The sequence below is a fragment of the Vulpes vulpes genome, chromosome 6 (genome assembly GCF_048418805.1).
Source record: "Vulpes vulpes isolate BD-2025 chromosome 6, VulVul3, whole genome shotgun sequence".
NCBI lineage: Eukaryota > Metazoa > Chordata > Mammalia > Carnivora > Canidae > Vulpes > Vulpes vulpes.
This window is the reverse complement of record NC_132785.1, coordinates 131449831-131476071: the sequence shown is the minus strand read 5'-3', so window position 1 is coordinate 131476071 and position 26241 is coordinate 131449831. Positions and strand designations below refer to the sequence as shown.

The 26241-nt window shown below is 43.0% G+C and overlaps 1 pseudogene and 4 gene segments (V, D, J or C); all 5 read left to right on the top strand.

The window, feature by feature from the left end:
• The window catches only part of LOC112930265 (immunoglobulin alpha-2 heavy chain-like), a 1136867-nt gene that overhangs the window by 566763 nt on the left and 543863 nt on the right, over positions 1-26241 (top strand).
• The window catches only part of LOC112930321 (immunoglobulin gamma-1 heavy chain-like), a 931325-nt gene that overhangs the window by 502746 nt on the left and 402338 nt on the right, over positions 1-26241 (top strand).
• LOC112930269 (Ig mu chain C region-like) overlaps positions 1-26241 on the top strand; it is a 551713-nt gene that overhangs the window by 178606 nt on the left and 346866 nt on the right.
• Positions 11643-19438, top strand: LOC140599446 (immunoglobulin heavy variable 3-74-like). The segment is given in 3 exon segments: positions 11643-11762; positions 11863-12189; positions 19281-19438. Coding segments are annotated over 3 exon segments (531 nt in total).
• Positions 22354-22845, top strand: LOC140599445 (immunoglobulin heavy variable 1-69-2-like; annotated as a pseudogene).

The following is a 26241-nucleotide window of genomic DNA, read 5'->3' as shown; positions in this document are numbered from 1 at the left end:
GGTTTTCTAGGTAATTTGTTGAGGACAGGTGACTTGGAGACCCTGCTCTGCCGCCATCTTGCCCCTCCCCCTTGGGCCAATTTTTTTAAGAATGCATTTATTTATTCATGACTGACACACAGAGACAGAGACATAGGCAGAGGGAGAAGAAGCAGACTCCATGAAGCGTGCCTGATGCTGGACTTGTCCCCAGTACTCATATATCATGCCCTGAGCTAAAGACACACTCAACCACTGAGGTATCCAGGTGTACCGCCCCAATTTTTTAAACAAAGAATTTTTTCTTCCCTGAGAGACATACGGCGAGAGACAGAGACATAGGCAGAGGGAGGAGCAGGCTCCATGCAGGGAGCCTGATGTGGGATTCGATCCTGGGACTCCAGGGTCATGCCCTGGACCTAATGCAGGCACCAAACTGCTGAGCCACCCAGGGATCCCTCCCAAGTGATTTTAAACCAGAATCAATACCTATTCTTCTGAAGCTATTCAAATAATAGAAATTGAAGGAAAACTTCCAGACTCATTCTCTGATGTCAGCATTACATTGACCCCCAAACCAAAGACCCAGTTATTACAGAGAATTACAGACCATTATATTGATAAATATGGATGCAAAAGTCTCACCAAGTTCCTAACGCTAAGATCCAACACTACAAAAATACTAACCAGAGAGGAAAAGGATCTATAGTCTCAAACTTTTAGAACACTTATGAAAGAAATTGAGGAAGACACACATGGATTGAAAACATTCTATTCTCATGGATTGGAGTTATAAGTATTGATAAAATATCTATGCTACCAAGAGCAATTGACACATTCAATGAAAACCCTATCAAAATACCATGAACTTTGTTCTAGGAAATAATAGAAACAAAAAAACTAGTAAGGAACCAAAAATGATTCTGACAAGACAAGACAATGTTGAAAACAACCCAAAGCAGAAGGTATTACAATTGTGGAGTTCAAATTTGTGATCAGGATCCCTGGATGGCGCAGTGGTTTGGCACCTGCCTTTGGCCCAGGGCGCAATCCTGGAGACCCGGGATTGAATCCCACATCGGGCTCCCAGTGCTTGGAGCCTGCTTCTCCCTCTGCCTGTGTCTCTTCCTCTCTCTCTCTCTCTATCTCTCTGTGTGTGTGTGTGCGTGTGTGTGTGTGTGACTATCATAAATAAATAAAAAAATTTAAAAAACAACAACAATAAAAAACAAAGTTGTGATCATCAAGGGGGTATAATATTGACAGTAAAAGAGGCACATAGGTCAATGGAATACAGTATAGAATGCAGAAATGGAAACACAACCCTTCGGTCATATTGTCTCTGACAAAGCACAAAAAAGAGTATCCACTGGAAAAGGACAGTATTTTCAACAGGTGGGGCTGTGAATATTGGACAGTCACAAGTAAAAAAATGAACCTGGGCCACATTCTTATAAGTGACACAGAGATAAAAATCAGAGTAGACGAAAGTCCTAATTATGAAGCAGAAAACCATCAAAATCCTAGAGATTTTGTGACCTCAGGCACAACAGTTTCTTGCTACTCAAGTCTCTAGAGGGAAGGAAAACAAAACCAAAAATAAACTATATGGATTCCATCAGGGAAGGAGCAGTTGTACAGCTATGGAAACACTCAACATAATTTAAAGACAACCTATAGGATGGGAGAAGATATTTGCAAATTGATCTTCAGATTAAGGCTGGTTTCCAAAATATACAGCACAATTATCAACCTAAACACACACAAAATGAAAAACCCAATCAGAAATGGACAGAAGACATGAACAGACACCCTGTCCTGATATTAAATCCCACCTCACATTATATATTATGTAGCTCATGCACATGCACGATGAAATTCATTGTCTCCTGAAGGTCTGCCTTTTACAAAGTCCATGATTAGAGCAGACAATGAATCCAACAGAAAAGAGGGAAAAAAATTCTGTCCCACTGGAAGGCCTACCAGAGAACATGGTAGAAAAAATAAATGTGAGGCAGGCCAAGATGACAGAGGACTAGGGGTCCTCAACTCACCTGGCCCCATCAAATACCTAAGTAAGTTACAAACCATCCTGAACACCAACATATTTGACCTGAGATTTAAAGAGAGATTGGCCAGAACACTACAGAGAAAAGGGTTTTCACTTCTAACAATGTAGGAAGGCAGAAATAATAAAATAAAAAAATCAACTAGGGGAGGAGCACCATGATGAGCCCATGTAAGGCCCACAGCTAAGGTCTCCAGGACATGAAACTCCAGCTCTGGAGAAGCTGTAACATTATAAATATGCCTTGTGTCTTCCCAGACAGAAAAGTGATTACCAGTAAAATTGGGCAAAATCGCAGGAGAGGCATTGAAGCATCCAGTTCCCAGTGTCACTAGTAGAGGAAGTGAGTCCAGGGGCAAGGGCACCAAATGTGGTATCTCAGTAAAGGGCTGAAAGGCGCACCCATGAGGGAATGTAGGAGAAGCCAGGCTGTCCAGGGGCTGGGGGTGGAATCTCCAGAGGGAGCTGTCTGTGTCCCACTAGCTTCAGGAACCTTGATCCCTGGGAGCATGATCCCAGCACCCAGGGCCCTGGATCCCAGGGCACAGAGTGGATACAGACCAGGATCCTGGACATCCCCTGGAAGAGATGGAGGTGGGGAGGGCACAAGACAGGGAGGACTCTCATGCCACTGGGGGCCCTGCAAGCTGTGCAGACCTGCACCCACAAGCCAGGCTGTGAGCATCTAGGCCAGTGCAGACTGGGATACTGTGGTAGTTACTGAGGGGAGCTGATTCCAGGGTTCGAGAACTGGCTGCCACCATGTTGCTGTTCCTCCTTGTTTCACCTTGTGCCTGGGAGAAAAGGGCTGCCAGGGAACAAAGGACTCACACGGTAAACAGCTCCCACTATGGCCAGCACCCACCAAGGGTGAAAGGAGGGGAAATGAGTGGGAAACATCAGTGAGGTTGACATATCATGAGAGACTCCTAAGTCTGTGAAACGAACAAGGGCTAGTGGAAGGGGAAGTGAGCGGGTGGTTTCGGTGAATTGGTGATGGGCACTGACAGGGGCACTGATGGGATGAACACTGGGTGTTTGTTATAGGTTGGATTCAAACATCAATAAAAATATATAATAAGGGCAGCCCTGATGTTTCAGAAGTTTACAGCTGCCTTCAGCTCAGGGTGTGATCCTGGAGACCCAGGATCAAGTTCCACATCGGGATCCCTGTACGGACACTGCTTCTCCCTCTGACTGTGTCTGTGCTTCTCTCTCTCTTTGTTTGTCATGAAAAAAATAGATTATATATATCATATATATATATCATATATATATACATACATATATTATGTACATATATATAATGTAGATAAAATAACATCTTATTGAAGAAGAAATGGGTCAATGGAGAAAATAGGAGGGAGGGGCAAGATTGTGGAAGAGTAGGGTCCCCAAAACACCTGTCCCCACCAATACCTAGATAACCTTCAAATCATCCTGAAAATCTACGAATTAGGCCTGAGATTTAAAGAGAGACCAGCTGGAATGCTACAGTGAGAAGAGTTCATGCTTCTATCAAGGTAGGAAGACTGGGAAAAAGAAATAAAGAAAGAAAAGGCATCCAAGGGGGAGGGGCCCTGGAAGGAGCTGGGATAAGGCCGGGACCAGTGTCCCGAGGACAGGAAAGCCCCGTCTGGGAGAAGCAGGAGCTGCACCAACCTTCCCGGGCAGAAAGGGGCCGGCAGGGAGTTGGAGCAGGACCCAGGAGGGCAGGGATGCCCTCGGGCTCCCTGGGAAACTAACAGACAACTGCACACCCAGGAGAGTGCGCCGAGCTCCCTAAGGGCTGCAGCATGCATGGCAGGGGGGGAAAAAAGGCTCCGGGAGGGGCTCGGGCGGCAGGTCCATGGAGGGGGCTGCGGGGCGGGACCGCAAATCCAACAGCACAGGCCCCGGAGCACAGGGCGCCGGGACATGGCCCAGGACCCTGCCATCCCCGGGACAGGCTGAGGCTGGGAGGGCCCAGGACAGCAAGGACGCTCCTGCCCCGAGCTGAGCAGATCAGTGGCCTCGCCCTGGAGCCTCCAGGCCCTGCAGGCAGAGAGCCCCGGAGTTACTGCGGGAGCTGACTCCAGGTTTCCAGTGCTGATCGCTGCCACTGGGGTTGCTCCTCCTGGGGCCTCACGGGGTAAACAACATCCACTGAGCCCTGCACCAGGAAGGGGGCAGAGCAGCTCCCCCAAGTGCTAACACCTGAAAATCAGCACAACAGTCCTGTCCCCTCCCCGAGATTACCACCTAGATCGACACATTCCAGGAGAAGCCAAGGGACTTAAAGTATACAGAAACAGAAGATACTCCCCGGGTTTTTTTTTTTTTTATTTCTGATTGCATCCCCCACCCTTTTTTTCCTTTTCTTTCTTTTTCTTCTCTATTTTACTTTTTCCTTTTTTCTTTTTTTTTTCATTTTCTCTTTTCTTTCCTTCTTTCTCACCTCTCTTTTTCTCCCTTTCCCAATACAACTTGTTATTGGCCACTCTGCACTGAGCAAAATGACTAGAAGGAAAACCTCACCTCAAAAAAAAGAATCAGAAACAGTCCTCTCTCCCACAGAGTTACAAAATCTGGATTACAATTCAATGTCAGAAAGCCAATAGAGAAGCACGATTATACAACTACTGGTGGCTCTAGAAAAAAGCATAAAGGACTCAAGAGACTTCATGACTGCAGAATTTAGATCCAATCAGGCAGAAATTAAAAATCAATTAAATGAGATGCAATCCAAACTAGAAGTCCTAACGACGAGGGTTAACAAGGTGGAAGAACAAGTGAGTGACATAGAAAACAAGTTAATGGCAAAGAAGGAAACTGAGGAAAAAAGAGACAGACAATTAAAATACCATGAAGACAGATTAAGGGAAATAAACGACAGCCTGAGAAAGAAAAACCTATGTTTAATTGGGGTTCCTGAGGGCACTGAAAGGGATAGAGGGCAAGAATACGTATTTGAACAAATCCTAGCTGAAAACTTTCCTAATCTTGGAAGGGAAACAGGCATTCAGATCCAGGAAATAGAGAGATCCCCCACCTAAAATCAATAAAAACCGTCCAACACCTCGATATTTAATAGTGAAGCTTGCAAATTCCAAAGATAAAGAGAAGATCCTTAAAGCAGCAAGAGAAAAAAAGTCCCTGACTTTTATGGGGAGGAATATTAGGGTAACAGCAGACCTCTCCACAGAGACCTGGCAGGCCAGAAAGGGCTGGCGGGATATATTCAGGGTCCTAAATGAGAAGAACAGGCAACCAAGAATACTTTATCCAGCAAGACTCTCATTCAGAATGGAAAGAGAGATAAAGAGCTTCCAAGACAGGCAGGAACTGAAAGAATATGTAACCTCCAAACCAGCTCTGCAAGAAATTTTAAGGGGGACTCTTAAAACTAAGTAGATATCATGATGACACTAAACTCATATCTGTCAATAGTAACTCTGAATGTGAATGGGCTTAATGACCCCATCAAAAGGCACAGGGTTTCAGACTGGATAAAAAGCAGGACCATCTATTTGCCATCTACAAGAGACTCATTTTAGACAGAAGGACACCTACAACCTGAAAATAAAAGGTTGGAGAACCATTTACCATTCAAATGGTCCTCAAAAGAAAGCAGGGGTAGCCATCCTTATATCAGATAAACTAAAATTTACCTCGAAAACTGTAGTGAGAGATGAAGAGGGGCACTATATCATACGTAAAGGATCTATCCAACAAGAGGCTTTAACAATCCTCAATATATATGCCCCGAATGTGGGAGCTGCCAAATATTTAAACCAATTAATAACCAAAGTGAAGAAATACTTAGATAATTGTACACTTATACTTGGTGATTTCAATCTAGCTCTTTCTATTCTCGATAGGTCTTCTAAGCACAACATCTCCTAAGAAACGAGAGATTAAATGATATACTGGACCAGATGGATTTCACAGATATCTACAGAATTTTACATCCAAACTCAACTGAATACACATTCTTCTCAAGTGCACATGGAACTTTCTCCAGAATAGACCACATACTGTGTCACAAATTGGGTCTCAACTGATACCAAAAGATTGGGATCGTCCCCTGCATATTTTCAGACCATAATGCCTTGAAATTAGAACTAAATCACAACAAGAAGTTTGGAAGGACTTCAAACACGTGGAGGTTAAGGACCATCCTGCTAAAAGATGAAAGGGCCAACCAGGAAATTATGGAATAATTAAAAAGATTCATGGAAACTAATGAGAAAGAAGATACAACCATTCAAAGTCTTTGGTATGCAGCAAAAGCAGTCCTGAGGGGGAAATACATCGCAATACAAGCATCCATCCAAAAACTGGAAAGAACTCAAATACAAAAGCTCACCTTACACATAAAGGAGCTAGAGAAAAAACAGCAAATTGACCACATGCCGAGCAGAAGAAGAGAGTTAATTAAATTTTGAGCAGAACTCAAGGAAATTGAGACGAGAAGAACTGTGGACCAGATCAACAGAACGAGGAGTTGGTTCTTTGAAAGAATTAATAAGATAGATAAACCATTAGCCAACCTTATTAAAAAGAAGAGAGAGAAGACTCAAATAAATAAAATCATGAATGAGAAAGGAGAGATCACTACCAACACCAAGGAAATAGAAACGATTTAAAAACATATTATGAACAGCTATACTCCAGTAAATAAGCAATCTAGAAGAAATGGACGCATTCCTGGAAAGCCACAAACTACCAAAACTGGAACGGGAAGAAATAGAAAACGTGAACAGGCCAATAACCAGGGAGGTAATTGAAGCAGTCATCAAAAACCTCCCAAGACACAGGAGTCCAGGGTCAGATGGCTTCCCAGGGGAATTCTGTCAAACATTTAAAGAAGAAATCATACCTATTCTTCTAAAGCTGTTTGGAAAGATAGAAAGAGATGGAGTACTTCCAAATTGCTTCTATGAGGCCAGCATCACCTTAATTCCAAAACCAGACAAAGACCCCACCAAAAAGGAGAATTACAGACCATATCCCTGATGAACATGGATGCAAAAATTCTCAACAAGATACTAGGCAATAGGATCCAACAGTATATTAAGAAAATTATTCATCATGACCAAGTAGGATTTATCCCCGGGACAAAAGGCTGATTCAACACTCGTAAAACAATCAATGTGATTCATCATATCAGCAAGAGAAATACCAAGAACCATATGATCCTCTCATTAGATGCAGAGAGAGCATTTGACAAAATACAGCATCCATTCCTGATCAAAACACTTCAGAGTGTTGGGATAGAGGGAACATTCCTCGACATCTTTAAAGCCATCTATGAAAAGCCCACAGCAAATATCATTTTCAATGGGGAAGCACTGGGAGCCTTTCCCCTAAGATCAGGAACAAGACAGGGATGTCCACTCTCACCACTGCTATTCAACATAGTACTGGAAGTCCTAGTCTCAGCAATCAGAAAACAAAAAGACATTAAAGGCATTCAAATTGGCAAGGAAGAAGTCAAACACTCCCTCTTTGCCAACGACATGATATTCTACATAGAATACACAAAAGCCTCCACCCCAAGATTGCTGGAACTCATACAGCAATTTGGTAGCTTCGCAGGATACATAATCAATGCCCAGAAATCAATGGCATTTCTATACACTAAGAAAGAGAAATTAAGGAGTCAATCCCATTTACAATTGCACCAAAAAGCATAAGATACCTAGGAATAAAGCTAACCAAAGAGGTAAAGGATCTATACCCTAAAAACTATAGAACACTTCTGAAAGAAATTGAGGAAGAAACAAAGAGATGGAAAAATATTCCATGCTCATGGATTGGCAGAATTAATATTGTGAAAATGTCAATGTTACCAAGGGCAATTTACACATTTAATGCAATCCCTATCGAAATACCATGGACTTTCTTCAGAGAGTTAGAACAAATTATTTTAAGATTTGTGTGGAATCAAAACAGACCCCGAATAGCCAGGGGAATTTTTAAAAAGAAAGCCATATCTGGGAGCATTACAATGCCAGATTTCAGGTTGTACTACAAAGCTGTGGTCATCAAGACAGTGTGGTCCTGGCACAAAAACAGACACAGAGATCAATGCAACAGAATAGAGAACCCAGAAGTGGACCCTGAACTTTATGTTCAACTAATATTCGATAAAGGAGGAAAGACTATTCATTGGAAGAAAAACAGTCTCTTCAATAAATGGTGCTGGGAAAATTGGACATCCACATGCAGAAGAATGAAACTGGACCACTCTCTTTCACCATACACAAAGATAAACTCAAAATGGATGAGAGATCTAAATGTGAGACAAGATTCCATCAAAATCCTAGAGGAGAACACAGGCAACACCCTTTTTGAACTTGGCCACAGTAACTTCTTGCAAGATACATCCGCGAAGGCAAAAGAAACAAAAGCAAAAATGAACTATTGGGACTTCATCAAGATAAGAATCTTTTGCACAGCAAAGGATACAGTCAACAAAACTCAAAGACAACCTAGAGAAGATATTTGCAAATGATGTATCAGATAAAGGGCTAGTTTCCAAGATCTATAAAGAACTTCTTAAACTCAACACCAAAGAAACAAACAATCCAATCATGAAATGGGCAAAAGACATGAACAGAAATCTCACAGAGGAAGACATGGACATGGCCAACATGCACATGAGAAAATACTCTGCATCACTTGCCATCAGGGAAATACAAATCAAAACCACAATGAGATACCACCTCACACCAGTGAGAATGGGGAAAATTAACAAGGCAGGAAACCACAAATGTTGGAGAGGATGCGGAGAAAAGGGAACCCTCTTGTACTGTTGGTGGGAATGTGAACTGGTGCAGCCACTCTGGACAACTGTGTGGATGTTCCTCAAAGAGTTAAAAATAGACCTGCCCTACGACCCAGCAATTGCACTGTTGGGGATTTACCCCAAAGATTTAGATGCAATGAAACGTCGGGATACCTGCACCCCGATGTTTCTATCAGCAATGGCCACAATAGCCAAACTGTGGAAGGAACCTCGGTGTCCATCTAAAGATGAATGGATAAAGAAGATGTGGTTTATGTATACAATGGAATATTACTCAGCAATTACAAATGACAAATACCCACCATTTGCTTCAACATGAATGGAACTGGAGGGTATTATGTTAGTGAAGTAAGTCAATCGGAGAAGGACAAACGGTGTATGTTCTCATTCATTTGGGGAATATAAATAATAGTGAAAGGGAATCTAAGGGAAGGGAGAAGAAATGTGTGGGAAATATCAGAAAGGGAGACAGAACATAAAGACTCCTAACTCTGGGAAATGAACTAGGGGTGGTGGAAGGGGAGGACGGCGGGGGGTGGGGGTGAATGTGTGACGGGCACTGAGGCGGACACTTGACGGGATGAGCACTGGGTGTTATTCTGTATGTTGGTAAATTGAACACCAATAAAAATTAATTTATTAAAAAATAAAAAAATAATAAAAAAATAAAACTCATCGGCACTGTAGGAATATAGGTAAGTCTTTTTTGTTTTTTGGTACGTCTTAATAATTATAATCAGATTTCAAAGAGAAGAAATTACTGACACCAAAAAAATAAAAAGAACCATCAATAAAACTCTAATATTTTAATAGAGGAAATATTGGAAAACCACGGCAAAATACAAAATTACTAGTATTATCGATACACTAAAACGATTACATGAAGAAATAAAAAATGAACAAAACAGAACAAATACAAGGATTGAAATCATTATCTAAACATTTCTGCCTCAGGAAAGACAATACAAAATTAAAAAACAAACCAAAAATAAAGACCAAAATCGGATGGCTTTATCTTTGAATTTTACCAAATATTTTAAGAATTAAGGCCAAAACTTTTAAATCTCTTCCAAAACATAATGAGAATGTAACATGCCCAAATTGATTTAAGGAGGCCAGGATGACTCTGACAGTGAACCCACACCAAGGGCCCCATAGGAAGGGATTCATGCACATTGTCTCAAATGCACATAAATGCAAAAATCCTGACATCCTGAATCCAACAGCCCATGGACAGATCACACAGGATGACCTAGAGGAAATCATCCCTGGGATGAAAGGATGCTTCAACACACCCAGATCATAAATGAGAGAAGGATTGGATGTATATGATTCTTTCTTATAATGCCTATAACTGCTTGACAATGTCTAATATGCTTTTATCTTCAAAACGTCTTAACAATCAAGGCAGAAGAGATTGCCTCCGTGAATTAGTTGCATTTTATGAAGAACCCACAACCAACACTGCATTCAAAAGTGAAATACTGAAGCCTTCCTGTCAAGTCAGGATCCACACAAGTGGGTCATTCCCATCATGAGTATTCAAAATAGTATCATGAAGGAGAATAAACTGTGCCACCCCATATGTCAGATGGTCCCCTGGGTTATTGTGAACTAAAGTCACTTGGAAAACATCCAGTGGACATATGGGCCAAGCCTTCTATGTCCCCCTGATGGCAGGAAATAAATCTCCTATGGGAAAATTCCCTTCCTTGTAGCAGGAGGGCAGAGCCAACCTCAGCACCAGAATAAGAAAACGTAGGGTCCAAAAGGCTGTGCAAACAACCCTTATCAGTTTCTCACTAATTCACTGACCCAAACCCAATTGCTAGCCTTATATCTCCACAAACCCATCTTGTTGTGTAAGAAGCACAAGGACTGCCCACTTTGGTCATTGTCTGCATGTTGTATTATGAGGAGTTCATGCACATGCAAAACAAAAGGCATTTCCACTTAGATCTGTCATATGTCTAAAGAGTAATTAGTCCAGACAAATAACCAGAAAGAAGAGAAAGAAAATGTTACTGGCCCAACAGGAAATCCAATCCAGGAAATTAAGGAAACAAAAAATAAAAGTTATTTAAATCAATAAATATAGAAAAAATTATTTGTATCCATATGACATGATCTATTGCAGGGTCAACCCTACAAGCTCCAAAACCAAACACTTAGAATTAATGAACAATTTCATGGAATCTATAGGATACAAAATCAACAAATGAAATAAATATAGGTTTCCACTCATTAACAACAAATTATCCATTTCTTTTTAAACATCTTCTTTATTTTTTCATGAAAGACACACAGAGAGAGACAGAGACACAGGCAGACAGAGAAACTGGGTCCATGCTGGGAGACCAATGTGGGACTTGATATCAGGACTCCAGGATCATGCCCTGAGCAGAAGGCATACCTCACTCAACCGCTGAACCACCCAGGCATCTCTAACAATAAATTATTTAAAAGGTAATTAATAAAACATTATTACACTGACACCAGTGTTAAAAATAAAAATATGTAGGACTAAATATCCTGAACGAGGTAAAATACTGTACTCTAAAAGTACCTGCATTGATGAGAGATTTTTAAAATCATAGAGAAATGCAAACGTAATTTGGTTCATAGATTCGAACATTTCATAATGTCACAAGACATTACACACAGTGTCCCACAGATGTAAGCAATCCTTGTTAATAATACGTAAGGAATCAAATCTAAGTCTGGTGCTGATTATATATTCAAAGGATATGCAAAGGAGCCTCCCTCCACTGATTAAACTAGCCCAGTCCTGACCCTGCAGCTGGGAGAGCAGCCCCAGCACCAGGATCCCTGGGTGACCCCATTCAAGGATCAGGACAGAACACAGACAACTCACCATGGAGTCTGTGCTCAGGTGGATTTACCTTGTCACTATTTTAAAAGGTAATTCATGGAGAACAAGAGACCTTGAGTATGTGAGTGGAGGTGAGTGAGAGAAACAGGGGATGTGGGACATCCTGACCAGGATGTCTTGTGTCTACAGGTGTCCAGGGTGAGGTGCAGCTGGTGGAGTCTGGGGGAGACCTGGTGAAGCCTGGGGGGTCCCTGAGACTCTCCTGTGTCGCCTCTGGATTCACCTTTAGTAGTTACTACATGTTTTGGGTCCGCCAGGCACCAGGAAAGGGAAATCAGTGGGTCGGGTATATTAACAAAGATGGAAGTAGCACATACTACCCAGAGGCTGTGAAGGGCCGATTCACCATCTCCAGAGACAACGCCAAGAACACGCTGTATCTGCAGATGAACAGCCTCACAGTGGAGGACACAGCCCTTTATTACTGTGCGAGGGACACAGTGAGACGACTTCAGTGTGAGCCCAGACACAAACCTCCCTGTAGAAGGCGATTGGGACCAGCAGGGGGTGCGCACTCCTCACTACTTGAAGGCCCAGGAGCAGGTGCAGATGGAGCTTCTGGGCAGGTTTCCTGTAAAATCTGGGCTTCCTCTCTAAGGAGCAACATCCCCCAGGGAGCGTCTCCAGATCAGGAATTTGTGCTTAAATATTTGGTTTCTGATATAAGTAGATTCTTTAGGAAAACAGCTACTTTATATGTGCAGAAGACAGAGTTGCTTACACTTATTTACTATCTCCCTAAACATGAAAAGTATCTGTGCTTCCAGGATGTTGAGGTCTCTGTCCTTCCTGATTAGGGAGATTTTCAGTAATTATTTCATCGAATAAACCTGCCAACATTTCTTGCTCTTCATTTTCTGGGCCTCCTATCATAGGAATGTTATTGTTTCATAAGTCACTGAGTTCCCTATTTTGAAATTTACGGACATTTACTCTGTTTCCCTCTACTGTTCTGTCATTATTTTCCACCATGTTATCTTCTATTTCTCCAATATGCTAGTCTTTCATTCATCCTCTATTTTCCTGCATTTGGGACAGCTTTCCTGTAATAGCATTTTTAATTTTGGGCTGACAAGGGATTATTTCTTTTATCTCTACAATAAGGGATTCTCTAGGGTCTTCAATGCTTGTTCAATTCCAGTTGTATCTTTAAAAACATTGTTTTAGATTCCAGCCTGCTTTATAATCTGAACACCTTTAACGAGGCATATGCTCAAGTGGATGGATTTCCATGATAAACTCATAGAATGAAATGAAATCTGAACAGTTTTCCTCTTTGCTGCTCATCCTAATTGTGGTAACTTCAGGAAGTAGTTTCCTTCCCTGCCCCAGCCCCACAGCTATGTCTCCTCCCCAACACAACACTCCACACATCCTACATTCCAAAACATGTCAATTTTCTACTTGCAGACTAGCATTTTTTGTTCCCTCAGTCTTCCAATTGGTTTCTTGTTAGCTAAGAATTATTTGATAAATATCCAGCTGTGTTCAGGGATGACACAAGCCCAGGGACCCCTACAGGTCTGACATCTTAACTCCTCCTTCCCTTGTGTTTGTTAGCAAAGAAGATCTGAAAAAATACAAGGAGAGAATATGTATGACAGCTACAATCTTCATTTTAGTAACCAAACGATAATAAAAAATTGTTAATTGACCTTCCTTCTTCCTCTATCAACTAGATATACTCTTATTTAAGCAACCCTTCAGTTTGTCAGAGCTCATTACTTGACAGGGCGACCAACAGCTTCATCCTGAAGGGTCTCTGCTTGGTCTCCTCTTTACCAGGTGTTGCTACCTAGTTACTGATCTATTCCTGTCTTCAGAAGGAAATTTAACTCGTCTAATAAGCCAGCTGCATCAGGGATGTGGAAACAATTTTAGTATACTGAGTTCCACTCTTAAGTGGGGCCTGAATATTTGCAGAGCCATCTGTGGATGAGGCTCAAACTTTTGCTTCCCCTTTCAAATAATTTTTTACTCTCTCCCTGAATTCGTATGTGCAGGTTGTGTGAGAAAATGCAGTGGAGCAGGACTGGGGTCCATGAGGATTTGAAAAATCTTTAATGTGACATGCTGTGTCCTCAGGATTGCTTCAGAACCCAACACTCCTTCCATTTGGTGATGGAAAGGCACTGTGCAAGCCCCAATCTAGGGCTTAGGCACTCAAATACCACTCACTTTAAGATGGACACCTCAGTTTCCATGCTAACCTAGTGACACAGCTTCCAGCTGTAGATTCTAAGATGCAGAAAGAGCCTTACAGCTATTTCTCTAAAGATGAACCATGATCAGCAGAAATTGGCAGGGCTTTTCCCCAACACTTTGAAGACCATCAATCTGAAATACCCATAGGAGATTTCTAGAGTTCTTAAGATTTTCTGCAGCCCAAATAGGAAAGGTTAATAGTCATGTGGGGGGCATCACCATCACTACATCCTCCATGTCCATGATGGTGGCACTATTCTCAGCAGTTCTTTAAGGAACATGTAACAGATTAATATTCTATTCCCTGAAAAGAGGTAAATGATAAATGTAAATATAATGATCCTCACAATACACTATCTCTCCACTTATTGACTAAATTACAAAAGTATAACAATATAAAATAGTGACAAGGAAAAAAGGGGAAAGGAGAGAAAATGAGTGGGAAATATCAGTGAGGTTCACAAAACATGAGAGACACCTAACTCTGGGAAATGAACAAGGGGAAGTGGAAAGGGAGGTGGGTGGGGGGACAGGGTGACTGGGACAAGGTTACTGCAGCACTGAGGGCTGCATTTGATGGGATGAGCACTGTGTGCTATGCTATATGTTGGCAACTCAAACTCATATACATATATAAACAAAAATTATGAAAATACCAAATACCAACAGGGATGCATAGAAAGTAGAACTCTTTTTAATTATGAGTTCTAATCTCATCTGGACAGAATATACATAATTAGATCCTAGGATAACAGAATTGACAAGACACATGTTCTGTCATCTACATACCAGAGCCACAGAGTCGATGTTGGTGTAAAGCATTCTGATCTGTTGGAATGAGAACCAGGGAAGATCATGTGTGTTGCTCAGTCTAAGAGTAGGAGATGATAACATGAGATGTCCAGCACAGACATTGAGACAGAAATAAATGAGATGACTTCTGCCTTCCATGGCTATTCTTGTATTCATGGTTTCAATGAGTTGGATGATGCTCTCTATGTTTGGGGGAGGAAATATACTTTATAAGTCCAGGGATCTAATGGTCATCTCACCTGGAAACATGTTCATTTCCATGGAAATCCAAGGCTTCTCTGCAAAACATGTAGAGCACAGGTCTGTCAGTGGATGCACGTGCCTCTCTATAGTTTGGGTGATGGTTTCCTCCCAGAATTCAGCTTTGTTTTTTAAATATTTTATTTATTTATTCATGAGAGACATGGAGAGAGGCTGAGACACAGGCTGAGGGAGAAGCAGGCTTTCTCTGGGGAGCCTGGGGTAGGACTCACTTCCAGGATTTCATAATCCTGACCTAGGCTGAAGGCTGATACTCAAACATGGAGCCACTCAGGTGCCCCAGAACTCAGTTTTATAAGGGACCCAAAATGTGTGTTTTTCAACATCCTCCATATTTTCTTGTTTGATAGATGATGTGATATGTAAATTTATTTAGCCAACATAGTACAACACCCAGTTCTTACCACATCAGATGTCCTCCTTAATGCCCATCACCCAGTTACTACATATGATGTGACAAATACAGGGGGTTATACTATACGCTGCCAAATTGAATTTAAAAAAAGAAAAAATGGTATAAAATTTCCAACAGCCCTGCACATATCATGCATACATCAATAGATTATTCCTTGTTCTTTTATATTGTCTTTTACCATAATCATTGGTCATTTATGCCAGTCATCTGTAAAGCGTCTCATCTCTTTAGATACTTTTCATTAAAAAATGTAAAAAGAAATATACTTTTAGCTTCTCTAAGATACCATTATTTTTATTTAGCCTTTTCTTTATGATAACTTTTTTTACTGGATATTAAATAAATCGTAAATCCTTTTAGGGTAGACCATTTTAGCCTTTGGCTGTAAGCAGGCCCCGTCTTATTCCACCTTTGGATATTTGGAACACCAGTATTTGAATGCAAAGAACAAACTCCTCCTTTAAATTTACAAACAGATAAGCAAATATTTTGGGATAACTACCTTGTGCACTATATCTTAAAGCTCTAACTCGTACTCTGTTTTTTAATCTCACAATATCATACTCTTACATCCCTCTTTCCCCTGATCCAATGCTCCAATGATGAATTCAAGAACTCTTTTAATGTAGAAAGTCCATTGCATATGATACAATCATTATATGATTTTGCAGGAAGTGATAGTTGCCACTGGAGGACAATGTACATGATCTCATTCTTGTCTCCAGGGACACAGAAGCTTCATGCAGGACATAAGAGGAGCTAAAATCGATGCGAATGGCAGTACTATTATTAGCAGCACTCTCTATCCCTGTTCAGTGGATGTTGTTCCAAGGTGGAGGGTGTGGACTGTTGGAAGTCTTCCTGATGCACACGATCCATTCAGTGATGGAAACTCCTGCAAATGGACATATAACAGGAGCCTTCTGCTAATCCTGCAGGGTTGTGGATATTGTCTGAGGAAACCAAATACTGAAGGCAATCAGAAGTGCAACATTAAATTCAATTCCTCGACCTTGGCAATTTCTCTAAGCATCTACCTTCTTCTCTGTGTTAGAAAAGCCAGTTATGATTCCTCCTCCAGAAAGGAAGAGATATTTGAGAAGAGGTTATACAGTGACCAGGGTTTGGTGCCTCAGAGAGTGTATCTAGTGTGTGCTTCATGCACTGGGCTCTTCTGTTTTGGCATCTCTTTCCATCAGGTCATATCTAGAGGCTCTCCCTGTCTGCAGTGTGCAATGTGTGGTCCTTGGCCAGAATTTGGTAACTTTTAACTGGGTGTGCTCCTTTCTGCTTGATAAATGACACCTGATACCACCTCCACTAGAACTGAGGCCTTGAAGAATTCTCCAGTCAGGAGATATGAGTGGACAGGGATGCACCCACTCTGGGAAATGGTATTGAGGTTTCTTAGGAAGTTAAAAACAGAGCCATACATTCAAATTGGCAAAGAAGAAGTAAAACTCTCCCTCTTCACAGATGACATTATACTGTACATAGAAACACAAAAGCCTCCACCCCAAGATTGCTAGAACTCATACAGCAATTTGGCAGCGTGGCAGGATACAAAATCAATGCCCAGAAATCAATGGCATTTCTATACACTAACAATGAGACTGAAGAAAGAGAAATCAAGGAATCAATCCCATGTACAATTGCACCCAAAAGCATAAAATACCTAAGAATAAACCTAACCAAAGAGGTAAAACCACAGAACACTTCTGAAAGAAATGGAGGAAGACACATAGGGATGGAAAAATATTCCATGCTCATGGATTGGAAGAAATAATATTGTGAAAATGTCAATGTTACCCAGGGAAGTTTACACATTTAGTGAAATCCCAATCAAAATACCATGGACTTTCTTTTTTTTTTATGATAGTCACAGAGAGAGAGAGAGAGACAGAGACATAGGCAGAGAGAGAAGCAGGCTCCATGCACCGGGAGCCCGATGTGGGATTCGATCCCGGGTCGCCAGGATCGCGCCCTGGGCCAAAGGCAGGCGCCAAACCGCTGCGCCACCCAGGGATCCCACCATGGACTTTCTTTAGAGGGTTGGCACAAATCATCTTAAGATTTCTGTGGAATCAGAAAAGAACCCGAATAGCCAGGGGAATTTTAAAAAAGAAAACCATAGCTGGGGGCATCACAATGCCAGATTTCAGGTTGTAGTAGAAAGCTGTGGTCATCAAGACAGTGTGGTACTGGCACAGAAGCAGACACATAGATCAATGGAACAGAATAGAGAATCCAGAAGTGGACCCTCAACTTTTTGGTCAACTAATATTCTACAAAGCAGGAAAGACTGTCTTCTGGGAAAAGGACAGTCTCTTCAATAAATGGTGCTGGGAAAATTGGACAGCCACGTGCAGAAGAATGAAACTGGACCACTCTCTTACACCAGACACAAAGATAAACTCAAAATGGATGAAACATCTAAACGTGGGACAAGATCCCATCAAAATCCTAAAGGAGAGCACAGGCAACACCCTTTTTGAACTCAGCCACAGCAACTTCTTGCAAGATACATCTATGAAGGCAAGGAAAACAAAAGCACAAATAAATTATTGGGACTTAATCAAGATAAAAAGCTTCTTCACAGCACAGGAAACAGTCAACAAAACTACACTTAAACCTACAGAATGGGAGAAGATATTTGCAAATGCCATATCAGATAAAAGACTAGTATCGAAGATCTGTAAAGAACTTATTAACTCAATACCAAAGAACAAAAGAATCGGAGTAGGAAACCGAAGGGTCAGTGTCCCCTTCCCCCACAGTGGGAGACGCAAGTAAACAGGTGCTTCCATGGTTCCCAAAACCAGGATGAACCCTCAGCTCCAACCAGACACCGATTCCCCATGAGAACGTAGAAGGTGGTTGGACAGAATGACACGTGCTTATGGGCGTGTCTGGAGCATCTTGGTTCTTCTACTTGATTTCTCCATCCTCTGTGCCCCTCATGGACAGGTCCCTGCATGTACATTGAATATTTCATGAATTATGAATTACGAATATGTACAGAAAAGTAATTTTTTCCTGTTGCATATTCTTTCTCTCCTGTGCTTCTGTCTCTCACCCGCAAGATTTCAACAGATATATAGTAGAGGAGAGAGTCTCAAAACATTAAATTGGCACTTTCACAATGTTTGCTTTTGTATTCCCCAGAGAATTCCTGATATAATGCAGTTATTTATTTTTTTCTTGTTGATTTATCATTTTTGTATTCATTGCTCCTTCTCTGTACATTCTTTGTTCTCTAATATTAGCAGGTACTTACATAATTAGCAATGATGGACTCCCCATTTACACTTTGAACTGTGGGAAGAGGCTCAGCCAAAGGAAAGAGGTAACATTCCTGATTCTCTGAACACTTACGGGTTCCTACTGAGAGAGCTCATGGTTCCTACTTGTCCCCACATATGGACCACAGTTCCTCAGTTGTGACCTTGAACCTCGTATTCCAGCTCAGCCTGGAATCCAAGGAGGCCCCAATCCTGCACCCAGCTCTGCACCTACAACAGGACCACCTATCTCATTGGATGTCTTGTGCTTAATGAATGAGATCTGCTCTCTGGATTCCCTGTGTAGGTTCCAGTGGAGGTCCAGTCCCTCTGAATCACAGGCATTTACTCATGAGAATATTTGATGCCCCTCTGCACACAGGACCACCACACCAGTGTCTCAAGAGGGATTAAAGCTGAGGCGCTACCCACGTAGTGCCCATGTGTCTGAGGAGGAGAATGAAGGGTGTTCAGGAGCAAAAGTGACACCAGTTCAAGGACAGATCTCTCCAGATACATACTGACCCCAGACCCCTAAGTCATGGACCTTGAACATTCCCTCCTTTTCTTAGGGTTCTTGGCCAATACCTCTCCCAACTCTTGCTCTATTGGTTTAATAGGAATGTCTATGAGGGTTCTGGCAGATGCACAGATCCAGGAGGACCTCCTGCCTGAATTGCAATGGGCAGGTGTCAGGAGGAGGGGCAACCAGCAGGATGTAGCCTTATGAATGGACAGAACCAGAGCTTTCTGGTAAAGAACAGTCATGTGGAAGTTGGAGTGACTCTCAGAGAACTGAACCCACTCACCTGCCACTCTGCAGCCCTCCCCACCAGGTGACCTGGAGCATCACCTTAGTAAGCTGACATGGTGCTGATAATTCTGCTCCTCCAGTTCTCGGGGTCACCTCTTCCACAAGCATGGGGTCACCAGACCCTCAGGTTTAGTCCAGGGATGGTCAATGCATGACAGCTCCTGCCATCCCTCTGCTCCAGGAATAAGTTCATGCCTGGTGGTGTTTATACTAATGCCGAGAAGTGAGCACAGCCAAGCCCTTGCAGGGACCAAGTCTACTCTATGGTGGGCATGATCACAGTGCCCAGCCCAGGACAGAGGAGACACACATTTGATCGCATCCTGATGTGTGATGTCTGTGGTCCAATTGAACTTGACCATGAAACAAGCTGGTGATCATACAATGTGGCAGTGACCAGAATCCTCCCAGGCCCCAGCAGCACTGCTGACACTGAGAAGACCCACGAGGACACTCTACACAAAACATCAAGCTCTAATGAGGAGGTATTTTATTCAAACCAGAAGCAGATGCATCTCCTCCACTATGGTTTTTATGTGCAGCTCTTCTGTTCCTTAAACACGACTTATATGCGAGCCCATCTGCACAGGTGAGACAGACACTGATCTCCAGGATAGATAACCCCAAATCAGAGACTCTTACCTGTCACTCAGGGATGAGAAGCTGATCCAACATGAAGGATTTCAGGAACCCTATTCCTGCATCAACTGGCCAGGTCTTTGCTTCTGCGGAGATGCTCTGCCCAGTGACCTTCATAACATTAATTTGGGTTCCTGTCTGTGCCCTCTGGGAAAGGGGACATGCAGGGACTTCAGGTTTCCTGAGACCTTTCTCATTGGTATGGGCCACAGTGCTGGAAGCCATGACAGAGTGTATCATCCTGAGAGTGATCATCTGAGAGGGCAGGCCAGGACCCTCCTGCCCACAGACCTGCAGGATCCCAGATGCTGGGAGGACAGACAAAACCAACATGCACAAAATTCCTTGTCTCTGCTTGAATCATATGTGCTTTAGTTCTGTTGTTGTGAAACAAGTCACAGACCCAGACCCAGCATCCATGTGGAGGACGCTGCCCATGAGCTGGGTGTAGGGAAGAAGGGCACATTGTGATCAGTACTGCAAATATCAGCTACAGTGTGTGTGTGTGTGTGTGTGTGTTTTGTTGGACAGTGATTGTGCTGGGGGCTGTGAGTTGCATGTTTCTGTATGAGCAGATATAGTCAGATGTGAACTTCAAACCCAGGAACCTAATGGAGATAAAAGCCTTCCCAGAGAACTCTGAGCTTCTGGACGTCGGTGAGGGGGACTGTGTCAGTGCATCTTGGGCTCCAGGGAAGTGACTCTACCAGAGGCTTAGAGGACACTTGCTTGGGGTCTCCCTTCAGACTATGCACAGCTAGGAAGGCCAGGTCACTATTGCAGGAGATGTTATCAGAGCACATGGTGTCACAGAAAGAGCTCTCTGAAGGCACAACACACACACTGTAGGGGCAGAAATCTTTCCCTCTTTTCTTTCTAGAGTTTTAGGCTGCTTGAATAATTACATTGACATAAGACAACAGGATTAAAAGAATATCAATTTTGCATATGTAAGAGAGTGTAAAACATAAAGACACAGAGATGTCAATAAAGTACATAGGATTTACATCTTCATAAAGAGTGGGGATTGGGAGGAATGACTACACAGAGAAATGTGTGTTTGTTGAAATAAATTATAGAGGAAATAAGGTTTTTTTGTACAGTTTCTTGGGCCTAAAATCCTATTTCTGGTACTAAAGAAACCATGCCTTATGGAACAGGGAGGAGGCCTGACCCTTGCAAGAATTTTACAGCTCAGGGATTCAGGGAGGGTCAGGGTGTCTCTGTACTGGCTGTTTCTCAAGAACCTTAAACTCCAATAACACACTTGGGTGGATTATCCTGCACCCCTTAACAATGTAATACAGCAGTAGAGACCCTGCAGTAAATACCCTGTGAACCCAGACAGGGTCCTACCTGCAGGGCCCAGGTCAGACCTGTAGGGGGCGCTCAGGACCACCCAACACAGGGCTGCTTCCAGAGGAACAGCTGCACAGGGGTCTGGAGAAGGATTTCCTTTCAGAAGATGGAGTCACCTTATTCAGGAAACATTCTATTTTCTAACTGAATTTCGATTTGCCAACATAGAGTATAACACCCAGTGTTCATCCCATTAAATGCCTTCCTCAGTTCCCATCACTCAGTTCAGAAAAACATCTGAAATGCAAGTAGGACAGGGAGCGCTACAGGGTGTGTAAGTCTCCTGTTCTGTCAGGAGCATTTACCAAACTCTAGGCAATGAAGAGCACATTTGCAGGAGATGCTATCCCATGGCTTTTGCATATCTGAAGTGTGAAGAGATGGATGATGGAATACACTGATTATTTCACGGAATGCAGCATATTGGAGACACACTGATCCAGGAATAAGACCTTCAGATCTCAGAGCAAACAACAGGTTCGGAGAGTCTCTGTCATTCAGAGGTGTCTTCACAATGAAGAGGATGCCCTGTGGCTTTCAGACCTTCAGTGGGAGGCCTTCTGTATGCACACAGTTCAGGGACTTAGAAGGGGACATTTGTTGACCAATGAAGATTAGGACTTGGGGTGCAGGTCCCTACACAGCACAGCCCTGTGATGGTGATCAGCTCCTTCTCTAGATGAGCCTTATCTTGAGTATGAAATACCCCATCTCATGAATTTTCAAATGATCTAAGATGCACTAGGTTAAGTATGGAAATATCTGTGCCCTGACAGCATCACCAACACCTGCACACGCTCCCTCCAGAAGGCCCTGTGAGCAGAGCTGTCACCATGGACTGTAGTTGGAGGATCCTCTTCCTGCTGGCACTAGCCACAGGTAAGGAATGTCCCACAGGTAAGCCTGAGGACAGGACCAGGTCAATCCAAGATAACTTTATCCCCTCCTGTTCCTCTCCACAGGTGTGCATTCTGAGGTCCAGCTGGTGCAGTCTGGGGCTGAGGTGAAGAAGCCAGGTACATCCGTGAAAGTCTCATGCAAGACATCTGGATACACCTTTACTGACTACTATCTGCACTGGGTGCGACAGGCTTCAGGAGCAGGGCTTGATTGGATGGGACAGATTGATCCCAAAGATGGTGCCACAAGGTATACGCAGAAGTTCCAGGGCAGTCACCCTGATGGCAGACACATCCACAAGCACAGACTATATGGAGCTGAGCAGTCTGAGAGCTGAGGACACAGCCATGTACTACTCTGGGAGACACAGTATGAGAACCCACACCCTGAGAGTGTCAGAAACCCTGGTGAGAGCGCAGCTGTGATAGTGAGTTGAGGAGTGACACAGACAAGGGTTCTCTGACTTCTTCATAACAATGTGTCAGGGATTTGGGACATAGTTAATACACTCAGGTGCACATCATTCTCTCTAGGAGGGTTTGAAACGACAGTTATAATGAAAGAATGTTCCTGGTTAAACACTTTGTATCAAAAAAATTTTTATTATCCTTGTAGTGGGGATTTTTGTAACCTATGTGGACCTAAAAGGGGAAGTTCCTTGAGGTATCATCTGGGAACTGTTGGAATGTGTTGGGCTTCAGAGTCTGAGACAGTAGATTTGTCCCCAAAAGGGACAGAAATTTTCCCACTTTTTTTGAAATGTGACAATGTGCTTGGAGAAAAGAAAGGATGTGAATGCCATGGATGAATTTCTGTGTTCCACTCTCCATTTGAGCATAACACACATCACATTCTGGTAGACACTCATGAGCTCATTGTCACAAGTCCTGGGCTGATAGGTGTGCCAGGTTCAAGCTCAGTCTACATCAGCACACCATCCTTGTTGTCCCCACTTCAGTGCTGAGTTTCTGCAGAGGCTCCTCCCCACACAGCCCAGTCCATGAGTGTCCTTGATCCAAGGGCTTGTACTTGTGGGCACCAGAAACACGGCATCATTGGATGACCTGGGATAATGTGACCTGAAACTACACCTATAGTCTTTCTGTGGCCACAGTGTCCAGGTATCACAAATAGGGCTCAGGTTTGCACACGTTAATTCCCCTACCATCTGGAGGTCGATATAAAGTCAATTCAAACAGAAGTTCAGCAATATAACAGGTTATAAAATCAATGCACAGAAGTCAAGTACATTTCTAAACATACTGACAATAAGACAGAAGAAAGAGAAACCCAGGAACCAATCCCAGTTATAATTGTAACAACAACAGTCCTTAAGCCTGATCGAAACCAAAGAAGTAAAGGATCTGTACTCTAGAACTGTAGAATACACAGGAAAAAAAATAGGAAGATACGATGATATTTTAAAAAAATCAATGTTCAAGGGATAGAAAAAAATCAATATGTAAATATTTATGCTACCAAGAAAATCTACATATTTAATGCAATTCCTATCTAGCTAACATCAACATTCTTTACAGAGCTGGAATAAACAACTCTAATTTTTGAATGGAATCAGAAAATACCTCAAATACCCAAATGGATTATGAAAAAGAAACCAAACCTGGAGGCATCACAACCCCAAAGTCAAGGAGTGTTAGAAAGCTGTGATCATCAAGACAGTATGGATATGGTACAAAACAGACATATAGATGAATGGGAAAGAATAGAGGATCCAGAAATGATCCTCCCATTTATGGCGAAATCCTTTTCAACAAGCAGACAGAAATATCCGATGGAAAAAAAAGTCCTTGAAATCCTGTGTTGTAATACTTGGACAGCCATATTCAGACAAATGAACCTGACGCACTTTCTTACACCAGACACAACAAAAAACTCAAAATGTATGAAAGAACTAAATGTCAGACAGGAGTCATTCATAATCCTACAGAAGAACACAGGCAGCAACCTCTATGACACCGGTCAAAGCAACATCTTGCAGGACATGTCTCCACAGGAAAATGAAACTGTGGCAAAAAAAATCAATAAACTACGGGATTTCATCAGGATACAAATTCTTCACAAGAAAGGAAACAATCAAGATTTAAAAAGCAAAATACAGAAAGAGAGAAGATATTTGCAAATGAGACATTACGTAAAGGCCTAGTATCCAAAATGTATAAAGAACTTAGCAGAAGAGGAGGGGCAAGATGGCAGGAGTAGGGTCCCCAAATCACCTGTCCCCACCAAATTACCTAGATAACCTTCAAATCATCCTGAAAATCTATGAAATTGGCCTGAGATTTAAACAGAGAAGGGCTGAAATGCTACAGTGAGAAGAGTTCGTGCTTCTATCAAGGTAGGAAGACGGGGAAAAAAGAAATAAAGACACAAAAGGCCACCAAGGGGGAGGGGCCCCGCGAGGAGCCGGGCTTAGACTGGAGCGAGTGTCCCCAGGACAGGAGAGCCCCGTCCCGGAGGAGCAGGAGCTGCATCAACCTTCCAGGGCGGAAAGGGGCTCTCAGGGAGTTAGAGCAGGACCCAGGAGGGCACGGATGCCCTCGGGCTCCCTGGGACAGTAACAGGCACCTGCAACCTGGGAGAGCGTCACGAGCTCCCTAAGGGCTGCAGCGCACACCGCGGGGCCCGGAGCAGCTCGGAGGGGCTCGGGTGGCGGCTCCGCGGAGGGGGCTGCCGGGCAGGAGCACGAATCCAACAGCGCAGGCCCCAGAGCACTGGGCACAGGGACACAGCCCAGGATCTGGCCTCCCCCAGGGACAGGCAGAGGCCGGGGGGCCCAGTACAGCGAGGACGCTCCTGCCCCGAGCTGAGCAGATCAGCGGCCCCGCCCGGAGCCTCCAGGCCCTGCAGACAGAGAGCCCCGGAGCTACTGCAGGAGCTGACTCCAGGGCTGCAGAGCTGCCCCCACCACTGGGGTTGTTCCTCCTGGGGCCTCACGGGGTAAAGAACCCCCACTGAGCCCTGCACCAGGCAGGGGGCAGAGCAGCTCCCCAAGTGCTAACACCTGAAAATCTGCACAACAGGCCCCTCCCCCAGAAGACCAGCTAGACAGACAAGTTCCAGGGGAAGTCAAGGGACATAAAGTATACAGAATCAGAAGATACTCCTTCCTGTGTTTTGTTTTTTTTTCTTTTTTATTTCTGATTGCTTCCCCCACCGTTTTTTCCCCTTTCTTTCTTTTTCTTTCATTTTTTCTCTTTTTTCATTTTTTCTTCCTTTTTTATTTTTTCTTTTTCTCTTTTTTCTTTTTCTCTCCTCTCTTTTTCTCCTTTTCCCAATGCAACTTATTTTTGGCCACTCCACACTGAGCAAAATGACTAGAAGGAAAACCTCACCTCAAAAGAAAGAATCAGAAACAGCCCTCTCTCCCACAGAGTTACAAAATATGGATTACAATTCTATGTCAGAAAGCCAATTCAGAAGCACTATTATACAGCTCCTGGTGGCTCTAGAAAAAAAGCATAAAGGACTCAAGAGACTTCATGACTGCAGAATTTAGATCCAATCAGGCAGAAATTAAAAATCAATAGAATGAGATGCAATCCAAACTAGAAGTCCTAACAATGAGGGTTAACGAGGTGGAAGAACGAGTGAGTGACAGAAGACAAGTAGATGGCAAAGAGGGAAACTGAGAAAAAAGAAACAAACAATTAAAAGACCATGAGGATAGATTAAGGGAAATAAACGACAGCCTGAGGAAGAAAAACCTACATTTAATTGGGGTTCCCAGGGGCGCCGAAAGGGCCAGAGGCCCCGAATATGTATTTGAACAAATCATAGCTGAAAACTTTCCTAATCTGGGA